Source organism: Neoarius graeffei, chromosome 10 (genome assembly GCF_027579695.1).
Source record: "Neoarius graeffei isolate fNeoGra1 chromosome 10, fNeoGra1.pri, whole genome shotgun sequence".
In the NCBI taxonomy this organism is placed as follows: Eukaryota; Metazoa; Chordata; class Actinopteri; order Siluriformes; family Ariidae; genus Neoarius; species Neoarius graeffei.
Window position 1 is genome coordinate 2,451,699 of NC_083578.1, and position 20,350 is coordinate 2,472,048.

At 40.0% G+C, this 20,350-nt stretch overlaps 1 protein-coding gene across 2 annotated transcripts in view; it reads right to left on the minus strand.

The window, feature by feature from the left end:
- The window catches only part of gfra2a (GDNF family receptor alpha 2a), a 114,764-nt gene that overhangs the window by 77,260 nt on the left and 17,154 nt on the right, over window positions 1-20,350 (minus strand). For both annotated transcript variants that reach the window (XM_060931093.1, XM_060931092.1), the window contains exon 2: window positions 18,422-18,733. In XM_060931093.1, the coding sequence (XP_060787076.1) occupies window positions 18,422-18,733 (312 nt within the window). The remainder of the gene's footprint in view (window positions 1-18,421; window positions 18,734-20,350) is intronic.

Below are 20,350 nucleotides of genomic sequence, written 5' to 3' on the forward strand. Positions count from 1 at the left end.
AAAACCCCAAAAAACCCTAATAAAACGTAATAATATGGCAAAAATTCTAGAAAATAAAATGAAAACCCAGAAGACAGAATAGAAATTAAAAAAAAAGAAATTTTTGTAAAATAAAATATTGAGGGAAATTGTGGAAAAAAATACTGCATGTGATTCTTTTTTTTTGTTTGATTGCTTGTATATAACACTCAGCTTACTTTCTCTATTTTTTATTTCTACAAATGTTTCTGTGGGATTTTTCAGCACTTGAACGTCTCCTGTAAATGCTCCGACTGGAATCCACCTCAGAGTAACTGCTTTGGAGACAAAAAATCTACCGAATAACTAAATGGAAAAAAAAATTCCAATCAGACGCAGCTCAGAGTTCTCAGTTCACAGCCATAAACAAACTTTAATCAGGAGCAAACCTGCTTTGTTGCTTCAGAATTCACCATCCATCATTCATCATGTTGAAAATCTCACAAAAAAAACCAAAAAAACAAAAATGCTCTCGCAGGTTTTATTATGTGCTGTGCAACAAGAAACACAAATGTTCACGTCAACAAGATTTATGTAAAATATTTGCTCGCTGCTCTTTTAATAAACTTAATCACTGCCGCTCGCTGTGCGGCGTTCGGCTCTAATTTATTGATTCCGCAGTGACCTCCATGGAATAAATGTAATTGAAATCTTTTGTCATTGTCTGCTTTTTCTTTGGCAGCAAATCGAGGCGAGCAGGAGATTTGTGACGAGGCCGAACAGCTCAGTTAATCAGCCCTTGTGCACTCGACTTCATTTAATCTTCCCGGGCTGCTGCTTGTGCACAGCCCTGCAGGGAATGGCTGCTGTTCTTTACCCACAATGCACTGCTTTGGACGGTTTAATTGCACTAAAACTGATGAGTACATAAGGAAGCAGCTGAAACTCTGAATCTACTACGTCTCTTTTTTTTTCATCGATTCTCAAAGACAGTTGATCTTTCGTCACTAATGGGAGAGCAGTAAAGTGTGCTCTGATTGGCTGAGAGCAGAAGGAATGATAACTAGAATCATACTTGGTTAATAAGAGGTGTTAGTTATTCATAATATGATACAGTGAACTCTGTTTCAGTTGAGCTACAATGGAACACTAGGGGGCACTAATAGCTTTTTAGCTGCAAGAGATTTGGAACTTGCCGCTATCTTGACTCTTTGTTTTCATTTCTTACACATCCAGACGACACCTATAGTGTAAACCTAGACAGTAAATCTGTAAACCTCCTAAGAAAACCTGTAAGCCTGCACAATAAACCTGTAAACCTGCACAGTAATCTGTAATCCTGCACAGTAATCTGTAAACCTGCACAGTAATCTGTAAACCTGCACAGTAAACTGTAAACCTGCACAGTAATCTGTAAACCTGCACAGTAAACTGTAAACCTGCACAGTAATATGTAAACCTGCACAGTAATCTGTAAACCTGCACAGTAAACTGTAAATCTGCACAGTAAACTGTAAACCTGCACAGTAAACTGTAAACCTGCAAAGTAAACCTGTAAACCTGCACAGTGATCTGGAAACCTGCACAGTACACTGTAAACCTGCACAGTAATCTGTAAACCTGCACAGTAAACTGTAAACCTGCACAGTAAACTGGAAACCTGCAAAGTAAACCTGTAAACCTGCACAGTAAATTGTAAACCTGAACAGTGATCTGTAAACCTGAACAGTAAACTGGAAACCTGCACAGTAAACTGGAAACCTGCAAAGTAAACCTGTAAACCTGCACAGTAAACTGTAAACCTGCACAGTAAACTGGAAACCTGCAAAGTAAACCTATAAACCTGCACAGTGATCTGTAAACGTGCACAGTAAACTATAAACCTGCACAGCAAACTGGAAACTTGCACAGTAAACTGTAAACCTGCACAGTAAACTGGAAACCTGCACAGCAAACTGTAAACCTGCACGGTAAACTGTAAATCTGCACAGCATGGGCAATTGCTCTAAGACAACGAGGGAGGCTCAGCCTCCTCTAAAAATTCTGGATCTGAAATAGCAATGTGCTATTTCAGATCCAGAATCATAGAAATATATGCGCTCAACCCAACTACAGTGCGAAATCATTCCATTATAACTTTCCCCAGTTCGCCTAATGTGTGTGTGAGTTTTCCCCCCTCGTGACAGCGCGATGCAGCCCAGCCTCAGTGGACTTCAATGGCATTTGGGAGCTCTGCGCTTTTCAATCTCAAAATGCAAGACGATTATTGGACAAATACTGCGAAAATGCCCGCCCACGGACTCCCAGCCTCACAGTGGGAGGGACATGGCAGTTTCCGTGAGGAGACTGGTGATTGGTGAAAGCGGCCGGATATTTTCTTTGATTGACAGCTTGTTTCAACTATAGACAGGCAGCGGTGAATTTCAGTTCAGCCCCATGCGGATTCGCAAGTGCTGTGGTGTATTGTAAGAGATCAGCTTACATTTCGATTTCATTCATTACATACGGTTTCTACCAGCTTTTTTAGTTTGTATATATTTTCATTGTAAATAAAGTGTAAATATAGTGTTGTCAAGTTTGCTATCTTAGTTCCAGAAATTTCGTTTATTTGAGTGACTGAACTTGAACTTGAGGGGGCTAGTCAGCTAGCAAGAAAGCTGCGCACGGATGCCAAGCATTGCTGATTTAATTTTGGCGAAGCCATTTGCCAGTCTTCCTTTCGAGGAAAAAATTAAAATTAAAGAGCAGGGTAGACCAACGCCTCAAATTGACTTGGTGAAAAAGGTAGGGAATAATACTCGTTCCTTTCAGCTCTCCTGGTACGAGAAAGTGAATTGGCTAACAGCAAGTGACCCACATCAACAACAGTAAATAGGCTACTTTAGTAATATGTCATGGATGGACCAAAAATATAGAATCTATTTAAAATGTTTATGCTGAGTATATTATATTGGAATATATATTTTTCTGGATATGAATTAAACACAGCTACAATTTGGAAAACATTTTTAAACAAAAACACAGCCGAGAACATTTCACACTACAGACCTGGATTAAAAGTGAAGGGTTATCAAAATTGTCAATAAAACATTTCTCAGTCAAAATAAGTAAAATATAGGGAAAGTGTCATTGAATGAAATGTGTGGCCCCCAGCTCTATGTTTGGCTCCCCAAGGTCAGTGCTTGTGCCTATTCCAGAACACTCTGCTGTTACTGCTGAGGTTCCTGACAAAGAGCTGCTTTCAATAATGATCAATTTTTAAACAACATGCCACAATTTTAAAATATAAAATGTTAAAATATACCCCCCCCAACACCACCATCATGTATATTGGACAGTAGGCTAATGAGCCAAAAGAACCTGTTATTTCACAGTTTGTGACCCTGCCAACAATCAGCCAGATCAGAGGCAAGAGTATGGGCAAAATTGATGTGTTTGTTCTTTTTTCTTTTAAAATCTGGAAATATCGTAACCGACCAGCCTCCCCTGTTTGAAAGACTACCAGCCGCCACTGCTGCACAGTAAATCTGTAAATCAGTAAACCTGCACAGTAAACTGTAAACCTGCACAGTAAATCTGTAAATCAGTAAACCTGCACAGTAAACTGTAAACCTGCACAGTAAATCTGTAAATCAGTAAACCTGCACAGTAAACTGTAAATCTGCACAGTAAATCTGTAAACCTGCACAGTACATCTGTAAATCAGTAAACATGCACACTAAAATGTAAACCTGCACAGTAAACTGTAAACTTGCACAGTAAACTGTAAAAATGCACAGTAAATCTGTATATCTGTAAACTTGCACAGTAAACTGTAAACCTGCACAGTAAATCAGTAAACCTGCACAGTAAACTGTAAACCTGCACAGTAAACTGTAAACCTGCACAGTAATCTGTAAACCTTCATAGTAAATCTGTAAACCTGCACAGTAAATCTGTAAATCAGTAAACCTGCACAGTAAACTGTAAATCGGCACAGTAAATCTGTAAACCTGTACAGTAAATCTGTAAATCTGTAAACCTGCACAGTAAACTGTAAACTTGCACAGTAAATCTGTAAATCAGTAAACCTGCACAGCAAACTGTAAACCTGTACAGTAAATCTGTAAATCTGTAAACCTGCACAGTAAACTGTAAACCTGCACAGTGATCTGTAAACCTGTACAGTAAACTGTAAACCTACACATTAAACTGTTAATCTGCACAGTAAATCTGTAAATCAGTAAACCTGCACAGTAAACTGTAAAACTGCACAGTAAATCAGTAAACCTGCACAGTAAAATGTAAACCTGCACAGTAATCTGTAAACCTGCACAGTAAACCTGTAAACCTGTACAGTAATCTGTAAACCTGCACAGTAAACTGGAAACCTGCAAAGAAAACCTGTAAACCTACATAATACATCTGTAAATCTGCACTGTAAATCTGCACAGTAGATCTGTAAATCAGTAAACCTGCACAATAAATCTGTAAATCTGCACAGTAGATCTGTAAATCTGTAAACCTGCACAGTACATCTGTAAATCAGTAAACCTGCACACTAAAATGTAAACCTGCACAGTAAACTGTATATCTGTAAACTTGCACAGTAAACTGAAAACCTGCACAGTAAATCAGTAAACCTGCACAGTAAACTGTAAACCTGCACAGTAATCTGTAAACCTTCATAGTAAATCTGTAAACCTGCACAGTAAACTGTAAACCTGCACAGTAAATCTGTAAATCAGTAAACCTGCACAGTAAACTGTAAATCCGCACAGTGATCTGTAAACCTGTACAGTAAACTGTAAACCTACACATTAAACTATAAATCTGCACAGTAAATCTGTAAATCAGTAAACCTGCACAGTAAACTGTAAAACTGCACAGTAAATCTATAAATCAGTAAACCTGCACAGTAAAATGTAAACCTGCACAGTAATCTGTAAACCTGCACAGTAAACCTGTAAACCTGCACAATAATCTGTAAACCTGCACAGTAAACCTGTAAACCTGCACAGTAATCTGTAAACCTGCACAGTAAACTGGAAACCTGCAAAGAAAACCTGTAAACCTACATAATACATCTGTAAATCTGCATAGTAGATCTGCAAATCTGTAAACCTGTACAATAAACCTGTAAATCTGCACTGTAAATCTGCACAGTAGATCTGTAAATCTGTAAACCTGCACAGTAAACCTGTAAACCTGCACAGTAATCTGTAAACCTGCACAGTAAACCTGTAAACCTGCACAATAATCTGTAAACCTGCACAGTAAACCTGTAAACCTGCACAGTAGATCTGTAAATCTGTAAATCTGCACAATAAACCTGTAAATATGCACAGTAGATCTGTAAATCAGTAAACCTGCACAATAAATCTGTAAATCTGCACAGTACATCTGTAAATCTACACAGTAAACTGTAAATCAGTAAACCTGCACAATAAACCTGTAAATATGCACAGTAGATCTATAAATCTGTAAACCTGCACAGTAAACCTGTAAACCTGCACAGTAATCTGTAAACCTGCACAGTAGATCTGTAAATCTGTAAACCTGCACAGTAATCTGTAAACCTGCACAGTAAACCTGTAAATCAGTAAACCTGCACAATAAATCTGTAAATCTGCACAGTAAACCTGTAAATCTGCACAGTAAACCTGTAAACCTGCACAGTAAACTGTAAATCAGTAAACCTGCACAATAAACCTGTAAATATGCACAGTAGATATGTAAATCAGTAAACCTGCACAGTAAACCTGTAAACCTGCACAGTAATCTGTAAACCTGCACAGTAATCTGTAAACCTGCACAGTAATCTGTAAACCTGCACAGTAGATCTGTAAATCTGTAAACCTGCACAGTAAACCTGTAAACCTGCACAGTAAACCTGTAAATCTCTAAACCTGCACAATAAATCTGTAAACCTGCACAATAAATCTGTAAACCTGCACAATAAATCTGTAAACCTGGACATTAAGTCTGTAAATCGGCTCAGGTCATCTAATAATCTGTAAATCTTCAGTGTAAATCTGTAAATTTGAACCATTAGGTGTGTTTTTATAGTACTCACTGAAAGACAGACCTCATCTTACACTAGAACAAACAATCTAAACACGAACAGTGCACTGCATCTCACTGAGTATCCTGGGGAACCTACTATCGTAGACATTTTGTTTTTTATTCTGAAGTGAATATTTACTATTTATTTCTACAGTGTCAGAAATGTCAGAGGTTTGGACGGAGTGCAGTGGCAGAAATAATCTCAGCTCTCAGCACAATCAATTTTAACAGCTGATATTAATTTGATTTGCTTGGAGGCTGTGAGCCTGTTTGAGCTCATTGCTTTCTCTAATGGAATTGAAGCATGTGTGCACTCTGTGTGTGTGTGTGTGTGTGTGTGTGTGTGTGTGTGTGTGTGTAAATAGTAAAAGAATACTTTGGCCAAAAAACTAATAAACAATGTCTCCTGAACTCAAATGCAGTCGATTAGATAAAATATCTGTGTTTGTGTGGATCACATCTCAGCTTCTCAGTCTCCTGCGATCAATGAAAATGTTCCACTCAATAGTTCTTGATAGTTTTACCTCTAACTTCATTTTCCAGGATTTCCAGGTTATACACACTGTAGACTCTTTATATTAAAGCATACATTAAAGAAAAACTCTTCAACCCTTTCGTGTAGCCAGAAAAAAATCCAAGGCTATCACATAACTTCTGCTAGCTTGGAATAAAGTGTGTGTGTGTGTGTGTGTGTGTGTGTGTTGCTATTATAGTAAAATAATGAGCGATGGAGTGGTGTGTTGTTACTGAGAAACCGATAAGTGTATTGGAAAACTCCCAGATGCTTAATCACTACCTCCGAGTGTTACAAAGCGCTGACACTGGAGACTCCTTCCATAAAAACTACACCACGCCAGATCTTTTCGGTTGTTGATTGTTGTTATTTTTGAACTGGTCTGTTTAAACATTTTTGATGTTTCTCTCCACTACACGTTTTGGTTGCACATCGCCAGCTGGTGTTCATTTTTATTTGATGTTTTTTTACTCAATGGCATCTGTTGCTCCTACAAACTCACTTCTTCTGACTCCTTCACGCTCCAGAAACACGGATCCTTTCAAACGGAACGTCACTTTTCAGACTCGCTTTTCTTATGGCTCGATGTGCAGAGCAGTGAATAATTAAAGTTTATACACTTTTGAACATGTTCGCCAGTCTGAGGTGTGAAAGTGAAATCACTGTGTTCACATGGATGAAGAAGCAAAAGTATTAGCTTTTAGCTTCTCATCAGCGTCACCGCTCTTCCGTGTCGGAGTTTGTAAAGGTAATAAACCCCAATAAAGCTCCAATCGTCCATTTTATTACTGCCGAGTGAGCAGACACTGGTCTTACACAACACCAAGTCAGCGAGCTCTCATTTACACTCCGTCAGAACTTTAGTTCAACATCAGTTATTTACATATCAGACAACTGAAGTATGTTTTCAGTGCATTATGGGTAAAACAACTGCAACAAATAAGCCACTTCTTATTTTACACTACACCAAGTGAGCTAGACTTTATTTTTACACTACACCAAGTGAGTTAGATCTGGTTTTACACTACACCAAGTGAGCTAGACTTTATTTTTACACTACACCAAGTGAGCTAGACTTTATTTTACACTACACCAAGTGAGTTAGATCTGGTTTTACACTACACCAAGTGAGCTCGACTTTATTTTACACTAAACCAAGTGAGTTAGATCTGGTTTTACACTACACCAAGTGAGCAAGACTTTATTTTTACACTACACCAAGTGAGTTAGATCTGGTTTTACACTGCACCAAGTGAGTTAGATCTGGTTTTACACTACACCAAGTGAGTTAGATCTGGTTTTACACTGCACCAAGTGAGTTAGATCTGGTTTTACACTACACCAAGTGAGCTAGACTTTATTTTACACTACACCAAGTGAGTTAGATCTAGTTTTACACTACACCAAGTGAGCTAGACTTTATTTTACACTACACCAAGTGAGTTAGATCTGGTTTTACACTACACCAAGTGAGCTCGACTTTATTTTACACTACACCAAGTGAGTTAGATCTGGTTTTACACTACACCAAGTGAGCTATACTTTATTTTTACACTACACCAAGTGAGCTAGACTTTATTTTACACTACACCAAGTGAGTTAGATCTAGTTTTACACTATACCAAGTGAGCTAGACTTTATTTTACACTACACCAAGTGAGCAAGACTTTATTTTTACACTACACCAAGTGAGTTAGACTTTATTTTACACTACACCAAGTGAGCGAGACTTTATTTTTACACTACACCAAGTGAGCAAGACTTTATTTTTACACTACACCAAGTGAGTTAGATCTGGTTTTACACTACACCAAGTGAGCGAGACTTTATTTTTACACTATACCAAGTGAGTTAGATCTGGTTTTACACTACACCAAGTGAGCGAGACTTTATTTTTACACTATACCAAGTGAGTTAGATCTGGTTTTACACTACACCAAGTGAGCTAGACTTTATTTTTACACTACACCAAGTGAGGTAGATCTGGTTTTACACTGCACCAAGTGAGTTAGATCTGGTTTTACACTACACCAAGTGAGTTAGATCTGGTTTTACACTGCACCAAGTGAGTTAGATCTGGTTTTACACTACACCAAGTGAGCTAGACTTTATTTTACACTACACCAAGTGAGTTAGATCTAGTTTTACACTACACCAAGTGAGCTAGACTTTATTTTTACACTACACCAAGTGAGTTAGACTTTATTTTTACACTACACCAAGTGAGCAAGACTTTATTTTTACACTACACCAAGTGAGCAAGACTTTATTTTTACACTACACCAAGTGAGCTAGACTTTATTTTTACACTACACCAAGTGAGTTAGACTTTATTTTTACACTACACCAAGTGAGCAAGACTTTATTTTTACACTACACCAAGTGAGCAAGACTTTATTTTTACACTACACCAAGTGAACTAGACTATTTTACACTACACCATTTACACTATAGAAATCCAACCTGTTTCTCCACTGTACTTAGTGAATACTATTTGTTGTTGTTGTTGTTGTTGTTGTTGTTGTTGTTGTTGTTGTTGATTACAACATGCATACAGATTAGGCATATATTTTTTTCCAGAGCTTTATTCACTAGGTGTTTTCCTCACTTGGGCTTGCTCACTAGGTGTAGTGTAAAATGTACTTAACTTTACACCAGATACATGAGATCTGTGTTTACATGATGGATAATGTGCTCAACATGTTTTAGACTCCACCTACTCCACTCCACTCCACTCCACTGCTACATCACAAACACGGAAAGTGTGCTGACACGCCCCCTAGTGCCTCGTCTCTCCTGTGCTCCCTCCACCTGCTCTTACAGTAATAGAAATCATTAAAAAAGATTCATACGCAGATCTGTCATCATATTTCTCCTCTACACGCACACACATTTTCTGAGTGGGTGTGTATCGCTCGCCACCTGACTCATGCTTTTGGAAAGCATTCTGGATGCAGTGTAAATTTACAGACTGAGTAGAGGATGGAGGGATCATTTTTTCCTCCTGGTTTTTTGTTTTTTTTCTCCCCCTGCTGGCCATGATGCCGTTATGAGAGTGAATGAGTGAGGTTACACACTCTGACTGCAGCCATTGGTCATGGAGGTAATAACGGGATGCGGCTGAAAGATGCTGCCTGTCAGGTTTTAGCATCAAAGTCAGGAGAGAGCGGAGTGTCCTCATCCAGGAGGGACGGAGAGAAAGAAAAAAAGTCTTCAGCTGGTCTATTATGTGAGTTTTTTTCTTTTCTTTTTCACAGTTGTGCCTCCTTCAGGAGTTCATCATACTCACCTTCCCACATCATTTACAAGACAATAACGTCGAGCAAAAAACAAACAACCACCAGAACTGACTATGACTTACACCCAGTGACTGATGACTGTTTTACACTAAATAGAGTAATAAAACTGTTTTACACAACACTACTGCTTTAAAAACAAACCTTTACAGGACACCAAGTGAGCGAGACCTGATGTGCACTACATTTAATACACAAGGCCAATTTCTTAGAAGAAGTAAATATAATATATTTTACACTACATTTAATGAGCTACTCCTATTTTATACTGCATTTAGTGAACTAGTTCTATTTCACACTACATTTAGTGAGCTAGTCCTATTTTACACTACCTATAGTGAGCTAGTCCTATTTTACACTATATCTAGTGAGCAAGTCCTATTTTACACTACCTATAGTGAGCTAGTCCTATTTTACACTATATCTAGTGAGCTAGTCCTATTTTACACTACCTATAGTGAGCTAGTCCTATTTTACACTATATCTAGTGAGCAAGTCCTATTTTACACTACCTATAGTGAGCTAGTCCTATTTTACACTATATCTAGTGAGCTAGTCCTATTTTACACTACCTATAGTGAGCTAGTCCTATTTTACACTATATCTAGTGAGCAAGTCCTATTTTACACTACCTATAGTGAGCTAGTCCTATTTTACACTATATCTAGTGAGCTAGTCCTATTTTACACTACCTATAGTGAGCTAGTCCTATTTTACACTATATCTAGTGAGCAAGTCCTATTTTACACTACCTATAGTGAGCTAGTCCTATTTTACACTATATCTAGTGAGCTAGTCCTATTTTACACTACCTATAGTGAGCTAGTCCTATTTTACACTATATCTAGTGAGCAAGTCCTATTTTACACTACCTATAGTGAGCTAGTCCTATTTTACACTATATCTAGTGAGCAAGTCCTATTTTACACTACCTATAGTGAGCTAGTCCTATTTTACACTATATCTAGTGAGCTAGTCCTATTTTACACTACCTATAGTGAGCTAGTCCTATTTTACACTATATCTAGTGAGCAAGTCCTATTTTACACTACCTATAGTGAGCTAGTCCTATTTTACACTATATCTAGTGAGCTAGTCCTATTTTACACTACCTATAGTGAGTTAGTCCTATTTTACACTATATCTAGTGAGCTAGTCCTATTTTACACTACCTATAGTGAGCTAGTCCTATTTTACACTATATCTAGTGAGCAAGTCCTATTTTACACTACCTATAGTGAGCTAGTCCTATTTTACACTATATCTAGTGAGCTAGTCCTATTTTACACTACCTATAGTGAGCTAGTCCTATTTTACACTATATCTAGTGAGCAAGTCCTATTTTGCACTACATTTTTTCCCCCATTTCCGTTTCCGGTTGAGAGTATGTCGTGCGCATTCTGGCTGCTGCTTCTCACCGGAGCTTTTTTATTTTATTTTATGTTCTCTCCTTTTTTATTTTTACTTTTTTTTCTTTTTTCTGTGTTTGTTTGTTTGAGTGTTTTTGTCTGCCGGTTGTGGTGTAGCTCCGGACCCAGTTTTGGGCGTCGGTTCCCTCCAGGCCTTGGTTCGCTGTGGGTGATGCCTGTGCTCCTAGCTATGGACTGCAGTGAGCTCGTTGCTCATTTTAACATCGTGGTTGTCCAGCGCTCTGTGCTTTAATGCTTGGCGTGATGTTCCGAGCGATGTTGCTCGGTGGCGTCGCGGCGGCTGTGCAGGCAGTTTGGGACACACCAGCGCTCTGTGTGGTGGTGCTTCTGTGCTCGCTTTGTGGATCCATGGTGTGGTGTTCGAACGATGTTGCTCACGGCGTCACGGCGGCTGTGCTGGCGGTGGGGGACTTGTTTTCGTGCACCTTTTGGTGGGACTGTGGCCGCTACACCACTGGAATGACATCCTGACCCCTATTTGGTGGACTTTTTTTTTTCCTTCTGTCTATAATTGTAAAGCGACCTTCAGTTTTTAGAAAGGCGCTATATAAATTGAACCTATTATTATTATTATTATTACATTTAGTGAGCTAGTCCTATTTTACACTATATCTAGTGAACGAGTCCTTTGTACACTCTATCTAGTGAGCTAGTCCTATTTTACACTACATATAGAGCACTAGATCTGTTTTATACTTCGTTTATGGGCAGCACGGTGGTGTAGTGGTTAGCACGGTCGCCTCACAGTAAGAAGGTTCCGGGTTCGAGCCCAGCGGCCGGCGAGGGCCTTTCTGTGTGGAGTTTGCATGTTCTCCCCGTGTCTGCGTGGGTTTCCTCCGGGTGCTCCGGTTTCCCCCACAGTCCAAAGACATGCAGTTAGGTTGACGTGGCGGCCTTGGGCTGAGGTGCCCTTGAGCGAGGTACCGAACCCCTGACTGCTCCCCGGGCGCTCTGGTGTGGCTGCCCACTGCTCTGAGTGTGTGTGTGTGTGTGTGTGTTCACTGCTTCAGATGGGTTAAATGCAGAGGATGAATTTCACTGTGCTTGAAGTGTGCATGTGATGAATAAAGGTTTCTTAGTTTACTAAGTAATACTTGATTTACACTACACATTTAGTGAGCTCGACCTAAGTGACACTACATTTACTAAGTGATACCTAATTTACACTACATTAACACTATACCAGTGAACTAGACCTACTTTACACTTCATGTAGTGAAACCCGTTTTATACTACTTTTACACTATACACTCTACAGTGATCAAGTTTCTTTTATACCAGTCTAAATAAAGAAGTTTTACACTACATGAAGTGAGTGAGGTTGACTGACTGCACTTGAACATAATGAGCACAAAGACCTGAAGATCACACGCTAACAGAGAAAAGCAGAGTGAAATACATTCCATCCCATAATAATACTTCTGTTGATTTCTGGCCCAGAAAAAGGCATCGAGTCTCTCAGTCAGGAGGAGAAATCTGATACAGGGATGACCTTTCACATGAAGCGCTCTCACATGCTCATGCGAAACAGTAAAATTAGCCACAGTGCAAGTCTTGCTAACATTCTTTATGAGTGAATTCTCTCCGGTAATGAGAAGAAACGCCAGTGATGGAGAACCATGAGGAATTACAGCCATTTAATTTCAACAAGGGTGAAAAACATATTTATCACATACATGGAGACGTGTAGCCATGGGAACTGGGATGATGTAAGACACGAGGCTGCTGAGTGACATTTCGACTCGAATAGGAGCAAGACAGCAAGTGGCGTTTCTGTGTAAATGAATAAATGTGGAAATGAAGCATTAAAAATAAAAGTGATAGTTTATAAATCCGAGGTCAAGACGTGTGTTTTTCTGCCTACTCCATCATCGAGCACAGATTCTGTCAATAAGTGGACAGAGGGATGGCTACACGAGAGGAGGATAAGTAGACAGATGAAGGATGGTGGAGGAAGGATATCTGGTGAACAGATAGACAAGCAAAGTATAAGTTAGAGAAATAAAGATGGATGAGTAAGGGTCCATATGGATGGAGGGATAAACCCAAGCAAGAATGAATAATGATTGGATGGATAACAAAAGGAAGCCTGTCAATGATGGATGGGTAATGGAGTGAAAGGAACACTGGGTGCTAAATGTGTAGAAACATAAAATGGATGGATGGATGGATGGATGGATGGATGGATGGATGGATGGATGGATGGAGCGAGATTAATGGCTGGATAGATGAACGAATGCATGGGTGGGAAAATGGAGTGAAGGAACAGATGGATTGTTTGGTGATTTGATGGGCAGACAGGTAAATGAAGGGGAAAAAGATGAATGGATGGACAAATTAATGGATGGATGGATGGATGGATGGATGGATGGATGGATGGATGGATGGATGGATGGATGGATGGAATACTAATTATGTCAAACATTGCTGTGTAAGTGAGTAAATTGGGTTATTTGATGGTTGGAAAGATAATGTATTTGGTGGGGCAAAATATATGGATGGATGGATGGATGGATGGATGGATGGATGGATGGATGGATGGATGGATGGATGGACAGACAGACAGATGGACAGATACTGTATATGGTGGGGCAAAAGAAGGACAGATGGATGGATGCATGGATAGACAGATACTGTAGATGTTGGGGCCAAAGATGGACAGATGGGTGGTTGGATGGATGGATGTATACTGTATATGGTGAGGGCAAAAGATGGATGGATGGATGGATGGATGGATGGATGGATGGATGGATGGATGGATGGATACTGTAGATGTTGGGGCCAAAAATGAATAGATGGATGGTTGGATGAATGGATGGATGGATGGATGGATGGATGGATGGATGGATGGAAACTGTAGATGCTGGAGCCAATGATGAATAGATGGATGGGTGGATGGATGAATGAATGTTCAGTATAGATGGATGGAGAGCCAGGGTGGAGTGGAATTGTAGTCCATGTAGAAGTGCTCATAGGAAAATCTGAATTCAGACATTCCTCTTTTTTCTTTCCATCCTCTTATCTATCTGTCTATCTCTTCTTTTTTCCCAAAGTGTGTGTTTTCCGAGCATGTTCCCTCGTTCCCACAGCGTTTATCTCTGAGCAGATGGCAGAAAGACCTTCACGCCAAACTCCATTTACTTCTGTAAGTAAATCCTGGTTCACTGCAGCTCAATTCATTACTCCAGGTTCTGCACAAGTACTCCAGAAGCAGCCAAAGCAAAGAAAAATGTGTGTGTGTGTGTGTGTGTGTGTGTGTGTGTGTGTGTGTGTGTGTGAGAGAGAGAGAGAGAGAGAGAGAGAGAGAGAGAGAAGCTGCAGTGCCCACAGCAGGCATTCATACTACGCACTTCTGGTCCACTCTGCAATTTTTAAGATCCATGTATAGATGGATGCATGACGGGAGGCAGTGAAAGACGGAGGTATAGATTTTGGTGATGGGCTGGAAGGCGGAGAAGTGGATTAACAGAGGGACAGATGGGTAAATGGATTGAGAGGACTGATAGATGATATATATGATAAAGCCCATATATGGTCATAGGTAGATGCATGGGTAAAATAAATCTGGACTTCTAATAACTCCCACTGGATTAGCAGGCAGTATTCATGGATGGAAGGATGTGTGTGTGAATGGAGGAGCAGACTGAAAGAAGGATAGATGGATATAAGATTAGAGGGTAGATGCATGGATGGATAGAGGGATGGATTGATAAATGCATGAAGGGAGGCAGTAAAAGATAAATGGTACATGCATTTGGGTATTAAAGGGTGAAAAGAGAAGAATGGTTGAAGAGATGGATGGATGGATGGATGGATGGATGGATGGATGGATGGATGGATGGATGGATGGATGGAGGAGGTGGAAGACAGATGAATGAATGAATAAAATGACATAAGGATGACTACAATTATATACATATTTATACAGATGGATGGATGGATGGATGGATGGATGGATGGATTAGGAGTAGACATAGAAGAGGGATTAAACATTTGAAGAACAGATGAGGGTTCAGGGATGGATAGCTAGAGTGAGAATTGATAAACTGTTTGAATGTCTGGATGAGTGGATGGATGGATGGAATTATGGTTGGAAGTCTGGATGGATGGTTAGGATAAATGGATTTGGGGAATAATGGTTAATAAATATAAGCACAGATGGATGGATGGATGGATGGATGGATGGATGGATGGATGGTGGAATATGAAGGAGGACAGATAAATGGATGAAAGTAAATATAGGTGCAGAAACAATGGAGATATGATGACCTGGAGAGATGATGGAAGGGTGACTTGATGGGGGACTGGAAAAGGTAGATAGATGGATTAATAAAGTGAAAGATGGATGTGGCATTAGGATGGATGGATGGATGGATGGATGGATGGATGGAGAGTAGAAGCTGGTTGGATAGATAAATGAATGAGATGCTCAAGGTAGATGCTCTGAGAGATGAAGAGATTGAGAGACAGACTGAAAGACGGATGGAGACAGAATATAAAAACTGAGCATGACTCGTACACAGGGAAACCCTGCAGTTCACTGACACCGTCAACATTTTGGCACTTGTTTATAATAATTACAGCACGTTTGTCATGACATCTTAAACACAGCTAGAAAAAAGACTGGATTTCTTAATAATTATCACAACGAGAGGCGCAATTTACAAATGAATGTTTACCAAATTGGTGAAATTACCACTGTATACTGGGGAAGCATGCTAATCAGCTCCAGAGAGGATCCGGAGGAATCAGAAATGTTTCCCAAATATATAAAAATAAAACCTTATTAAAAGTAGTTATGTGTAAATAATTAGCAAAACTGAGCAATTAGTCAAACTGAGAAAGGCAGATGTTTGCTGAATGGACAGAAGGATGGAGCGAAAGAGTGGAGCTTGAGTGGATAAAGAGTTGAAGTGGAAGCAAAATGAGGAAGAAAGAAGACGTTTCAGTAACGAATGATTCAGTCTTTTTAAACGAGTCACTAAGATGAACAAATCAGTCAGATTATACACTGCAGTCTATAATGACCTGCGTTTTTTTTTTTTTTACACATCTGTGAAATGTGAAAGTCATATTTGCATCGACTATAATGAATCTTGAGTGAATCTTTTGGTTATTACTGAGATTCAGTCCTCTCATGTTCAGCGAGTCAGATTAAGAATCAGTGAATCATTCAGTCATGACAGAGATTCGCTCCTCTGTTGTTCAACATGTCATATTTGAATCAGTGAATCTTTTTTTTTTCATTCTTGTCATTCAGTATTTGAGTCAGTATTTGAATCAGTGAATCACTGAGTCATGGCTGAGAGTCGCTCTTCTCTCATTCAGCCTTCTGAGTCAATTAATCTTTTCATTATAACTGATACAATAAAAATACTTTTAAAAAAATAAACCCTTATTCATCACATGCACAGTGAAATTCATCCTCTGCATTTAACCCATCTGAAGCAGTGAACACACACACTCAGAGCAGTGGGCAGCCACACCAGAGCGCCCGGAGAGCAGTCACGGGTTCGGTACCTCACTCAAGGGCACCTCAGCCCAAGGCCGCCCCACGTCAACCTAACTGCACGTCTTTGGACTGTGGGGGAAACCGGAGCACCCGGAGGAAACCCACGCGGACACAGGGAGAACATGCAAACTCCGCACAGAAAGGCCCTCGCCGGCCGCTGGGCTTGAACCCAGAACCTTCTTGCTGTGAGGCCACAGCGCTAACCACTACACCACCGTGCCGCCCACACAGTGGTGTAGTGGTTTAAACTATTCTCAGTAATGTCCTATGTTTGTGTTTGATTAAACACTGACAGTATTGTGTACAGGAGAGTCAGTGCAATTCCTACAGCTGCAGAAACCAGGTCAATCAATGAAACGCTATACACACTGCAGTCTGGAATTAAACCCATAACCACGGGGCACTGGAATACACACACACACACACACACACACACATCTAATCCACTGCACATACACGCTCGCATCAAGGCTTATTATTTATAAAACCTCAGACTCAAAAACATCTCTCCTGGATTCTCAGTGGACCAAACTGATGAACAGCATGTGACTGCATGAGACAGCGACAAACCGATAACTGTCTTCTGTTCAGTCAGGATGTCTGAGGGACATTACATCAGAACTGCATTTTAATTGGCATTCTGACCAATCACTGATCACCATTTTCCCAAGAACCAATCATATATCATCACTGTTCACAACAACTAATCACTGATCACCATTATTAAAGATAACAAATCACTGATCATTATTTTCCCAATGACCAATCATGGCTCACCAGTGTTCCCAGCAATTAATCACTAATCACCATTTTCCCAGTGACCAATAATTCACCACCGTTGTTCATAATGACTAATCACTGATCACCATTATTCTAGCCGACCAATCACAGCTCACCATTTTTCCCAATGACCAATCACTTATCATCATTGTTCCCAATGACTAATCATTAATCAACATTTTCCCACATGACCAATCACTGATGATTATTTCAGATAACTAATCACTGGTCACCATTTCCCCAATGACCAATCATTTACCATCACCGTTCATGACGACCAATCACTGATCACCATTTTCCTAATGACTAATCACTGATCACCATTATTAAAGCTAACAAATCACTGATCATCATTTTCACAAATGACCAATCACTGGTGATTATTTTCGATGACCAATCACTAACCGTTTGTCCACTTGTTTGTTCATTGTATCCTTATTTGTTCCTTGCCTTCAGAAAATCTTCTTCATATAACTTATACTGATACATAAATGATTACAATGATTCAATGAATATTCAAATTAGTCTATGACATCATCTGGTACATCTTCAAGCATGCATTAGCTACTTTCCCCTGAAAAGAGTTAGCAACACTGGTGTGGGTGTCAAACATGAGCTAAAGAGAAATACATATAGACATGTTTTGGTTCATTTAACCAATTTTACGCCCAAACCAATTTCCTCTCACACTAATGAGGTAAAAATTCACAAAGAAGCTCACAGCTGGAAATCAATGAACGAGTCCAGACTCTGAGATTTAGTGAAGGACACAAGAAGAAAAAAGAAGAAAAGAAGAGAGAATATTATTAATGAGAAAAAGGGAAGAAGAAAAACAAAGTGTTTCTCCTCAGCAGGAAGTTAGCGAGTGAGCGAGCGTGTACTGTACCTTCACTGAGGCCCATGTAGATGAGCCAGTAGTTCTGTAGGCACGTTATCTCCTTCTTCATCCCTCGTTTACAGCGACACTCCACCAGCGGCATCGACTGCAGGAACTCCAGCGCCTCCTGGCACTCCTTACTGGCCAACATGGAGTTCCAGTCTTTACCCACGAGGCACTGCCTCATGATGCGATAACGAGAGCTGCACTGGGGACTCAGGTTACACAACTCACTCGCCTTCATACAGTCCACAATGTCCGGCGCGGGGGACGAGGAAGAGAAGGAGGACAAGGACGAGGAAACGGAGACAGACAGGTCGTCTAAGAAGAGGAAGAGGAGAGAGACTGAAGTAAATAACAGGATTTAAATAAACAGGAAGAAAAGAAAAGAAGACATGTTAAGAAAAGAATAACAGGAGAGAAGAAAGATATAAAACAAGAGAAGAGAAAGAGTTGTTGGAGTGTGTATAGCGTGTGTTATGACTATATATGGTGATAATTGATAAATCATCCATGCACACACACACTCCATACACATACTCTTTATACCCACTGTCTATACTCGATGTACTTATATGTATTTATACACTCTATGTACACTCCATATACACACCCTCTCCATACACTTACTCTATACACACTCAATATCCATCCATCCATCCATCCATCCATTATCTGTAGCCACTTTATCCTGTTCTACAGGGTCGCAGGCAAGCTGGAGCCTATCCCAGCTGACTACGGGCGAGAGGCGGGGTACACCCTGGACAAGTCGCCAGATCATCACAGGCACACTCAATATACAAACTCTATATACACACTGTGTACACACACTCAATATATAGACTCCATACACACACTCTATATGTACATTCTGTGAGCACATATTCCATACACTCCATACACACAGTCCACAAACACACTCAATAAACACATTGCATAGCCTCACTGTAGCGTCTCTGTATATTTCAACTGACAAACACAAAAGCCACGCCTCCTTCTGTGAGACTTACTGCACAAAAGCCACGCCTCCTTCAATGTGACTGACAAACAGAAAGGTCGTGTCTACAACCCCAAATCAGAAACAGTTGGGACGGTGTGTTGAAATTGAAATTAAAACTCAAAACAGTGATTTGGAAATAATCTTTGACTTGTATTTCACTCAGATCAACACAGCAGCACATTATTTGTGTTTTACTTCATGAATTTTATTATTTTTCCCAAAATAAACACATTTCAATTCTGATTCTTGCAACTAATTTAAAAAAGTTGGGACAGTAAAGTATTTCCCACTTTATAATGTTCCTGTTCCTTCTCCCAACACTTAAAAGGTGTTTATGGACTGAAGACTCCAAGTGATGAAGTGTTTCAGGTGTTATTTTGTTCCATTCTTCCTGTAAACAGGTCTTAAGGTGTGCACCAGAACGGGGTCATCACTGTACTGTATTCTTCTTCCACCCTCTTCTTCCACAGCCACACCTCTGTAATGTGAGCAGAATGTGGTTTTGCGTTGTCTTGTTGAAATCTCCCTAGAAAAGACGTCGTCTTGAAAGCAGCAGATGTTGCTCGAAAATCTCAGAGTACTTTTCTGCATTACTGCTCCATCACATAAGTGTAAGTTACCTTCTCCAAGGGCATTGACACAACCATGACACGCCCTGGCTTTTGGACTTGTTCCTGCTAACAGTCTGGATGGTCCTTTTCCTCTTTGGTCCAGAGCACATGGTGTCAATTTCTTACAAAAAAGACCTGGAATACTGATTCGTCTGACCACAATCCACGTTCCCACTGTGTGATTGTCCCAGACGCCTCCGAGCCCAGAGAAGTCGACGGCGCTTCTGGACACCGTTAAAGGAATACTCCGGAGTGAAATGCTTTCTAGGTCTATTTTCGCATTATTGGGAGTGCATACGTTGAGTTGCTACCACAATCACGTCAATC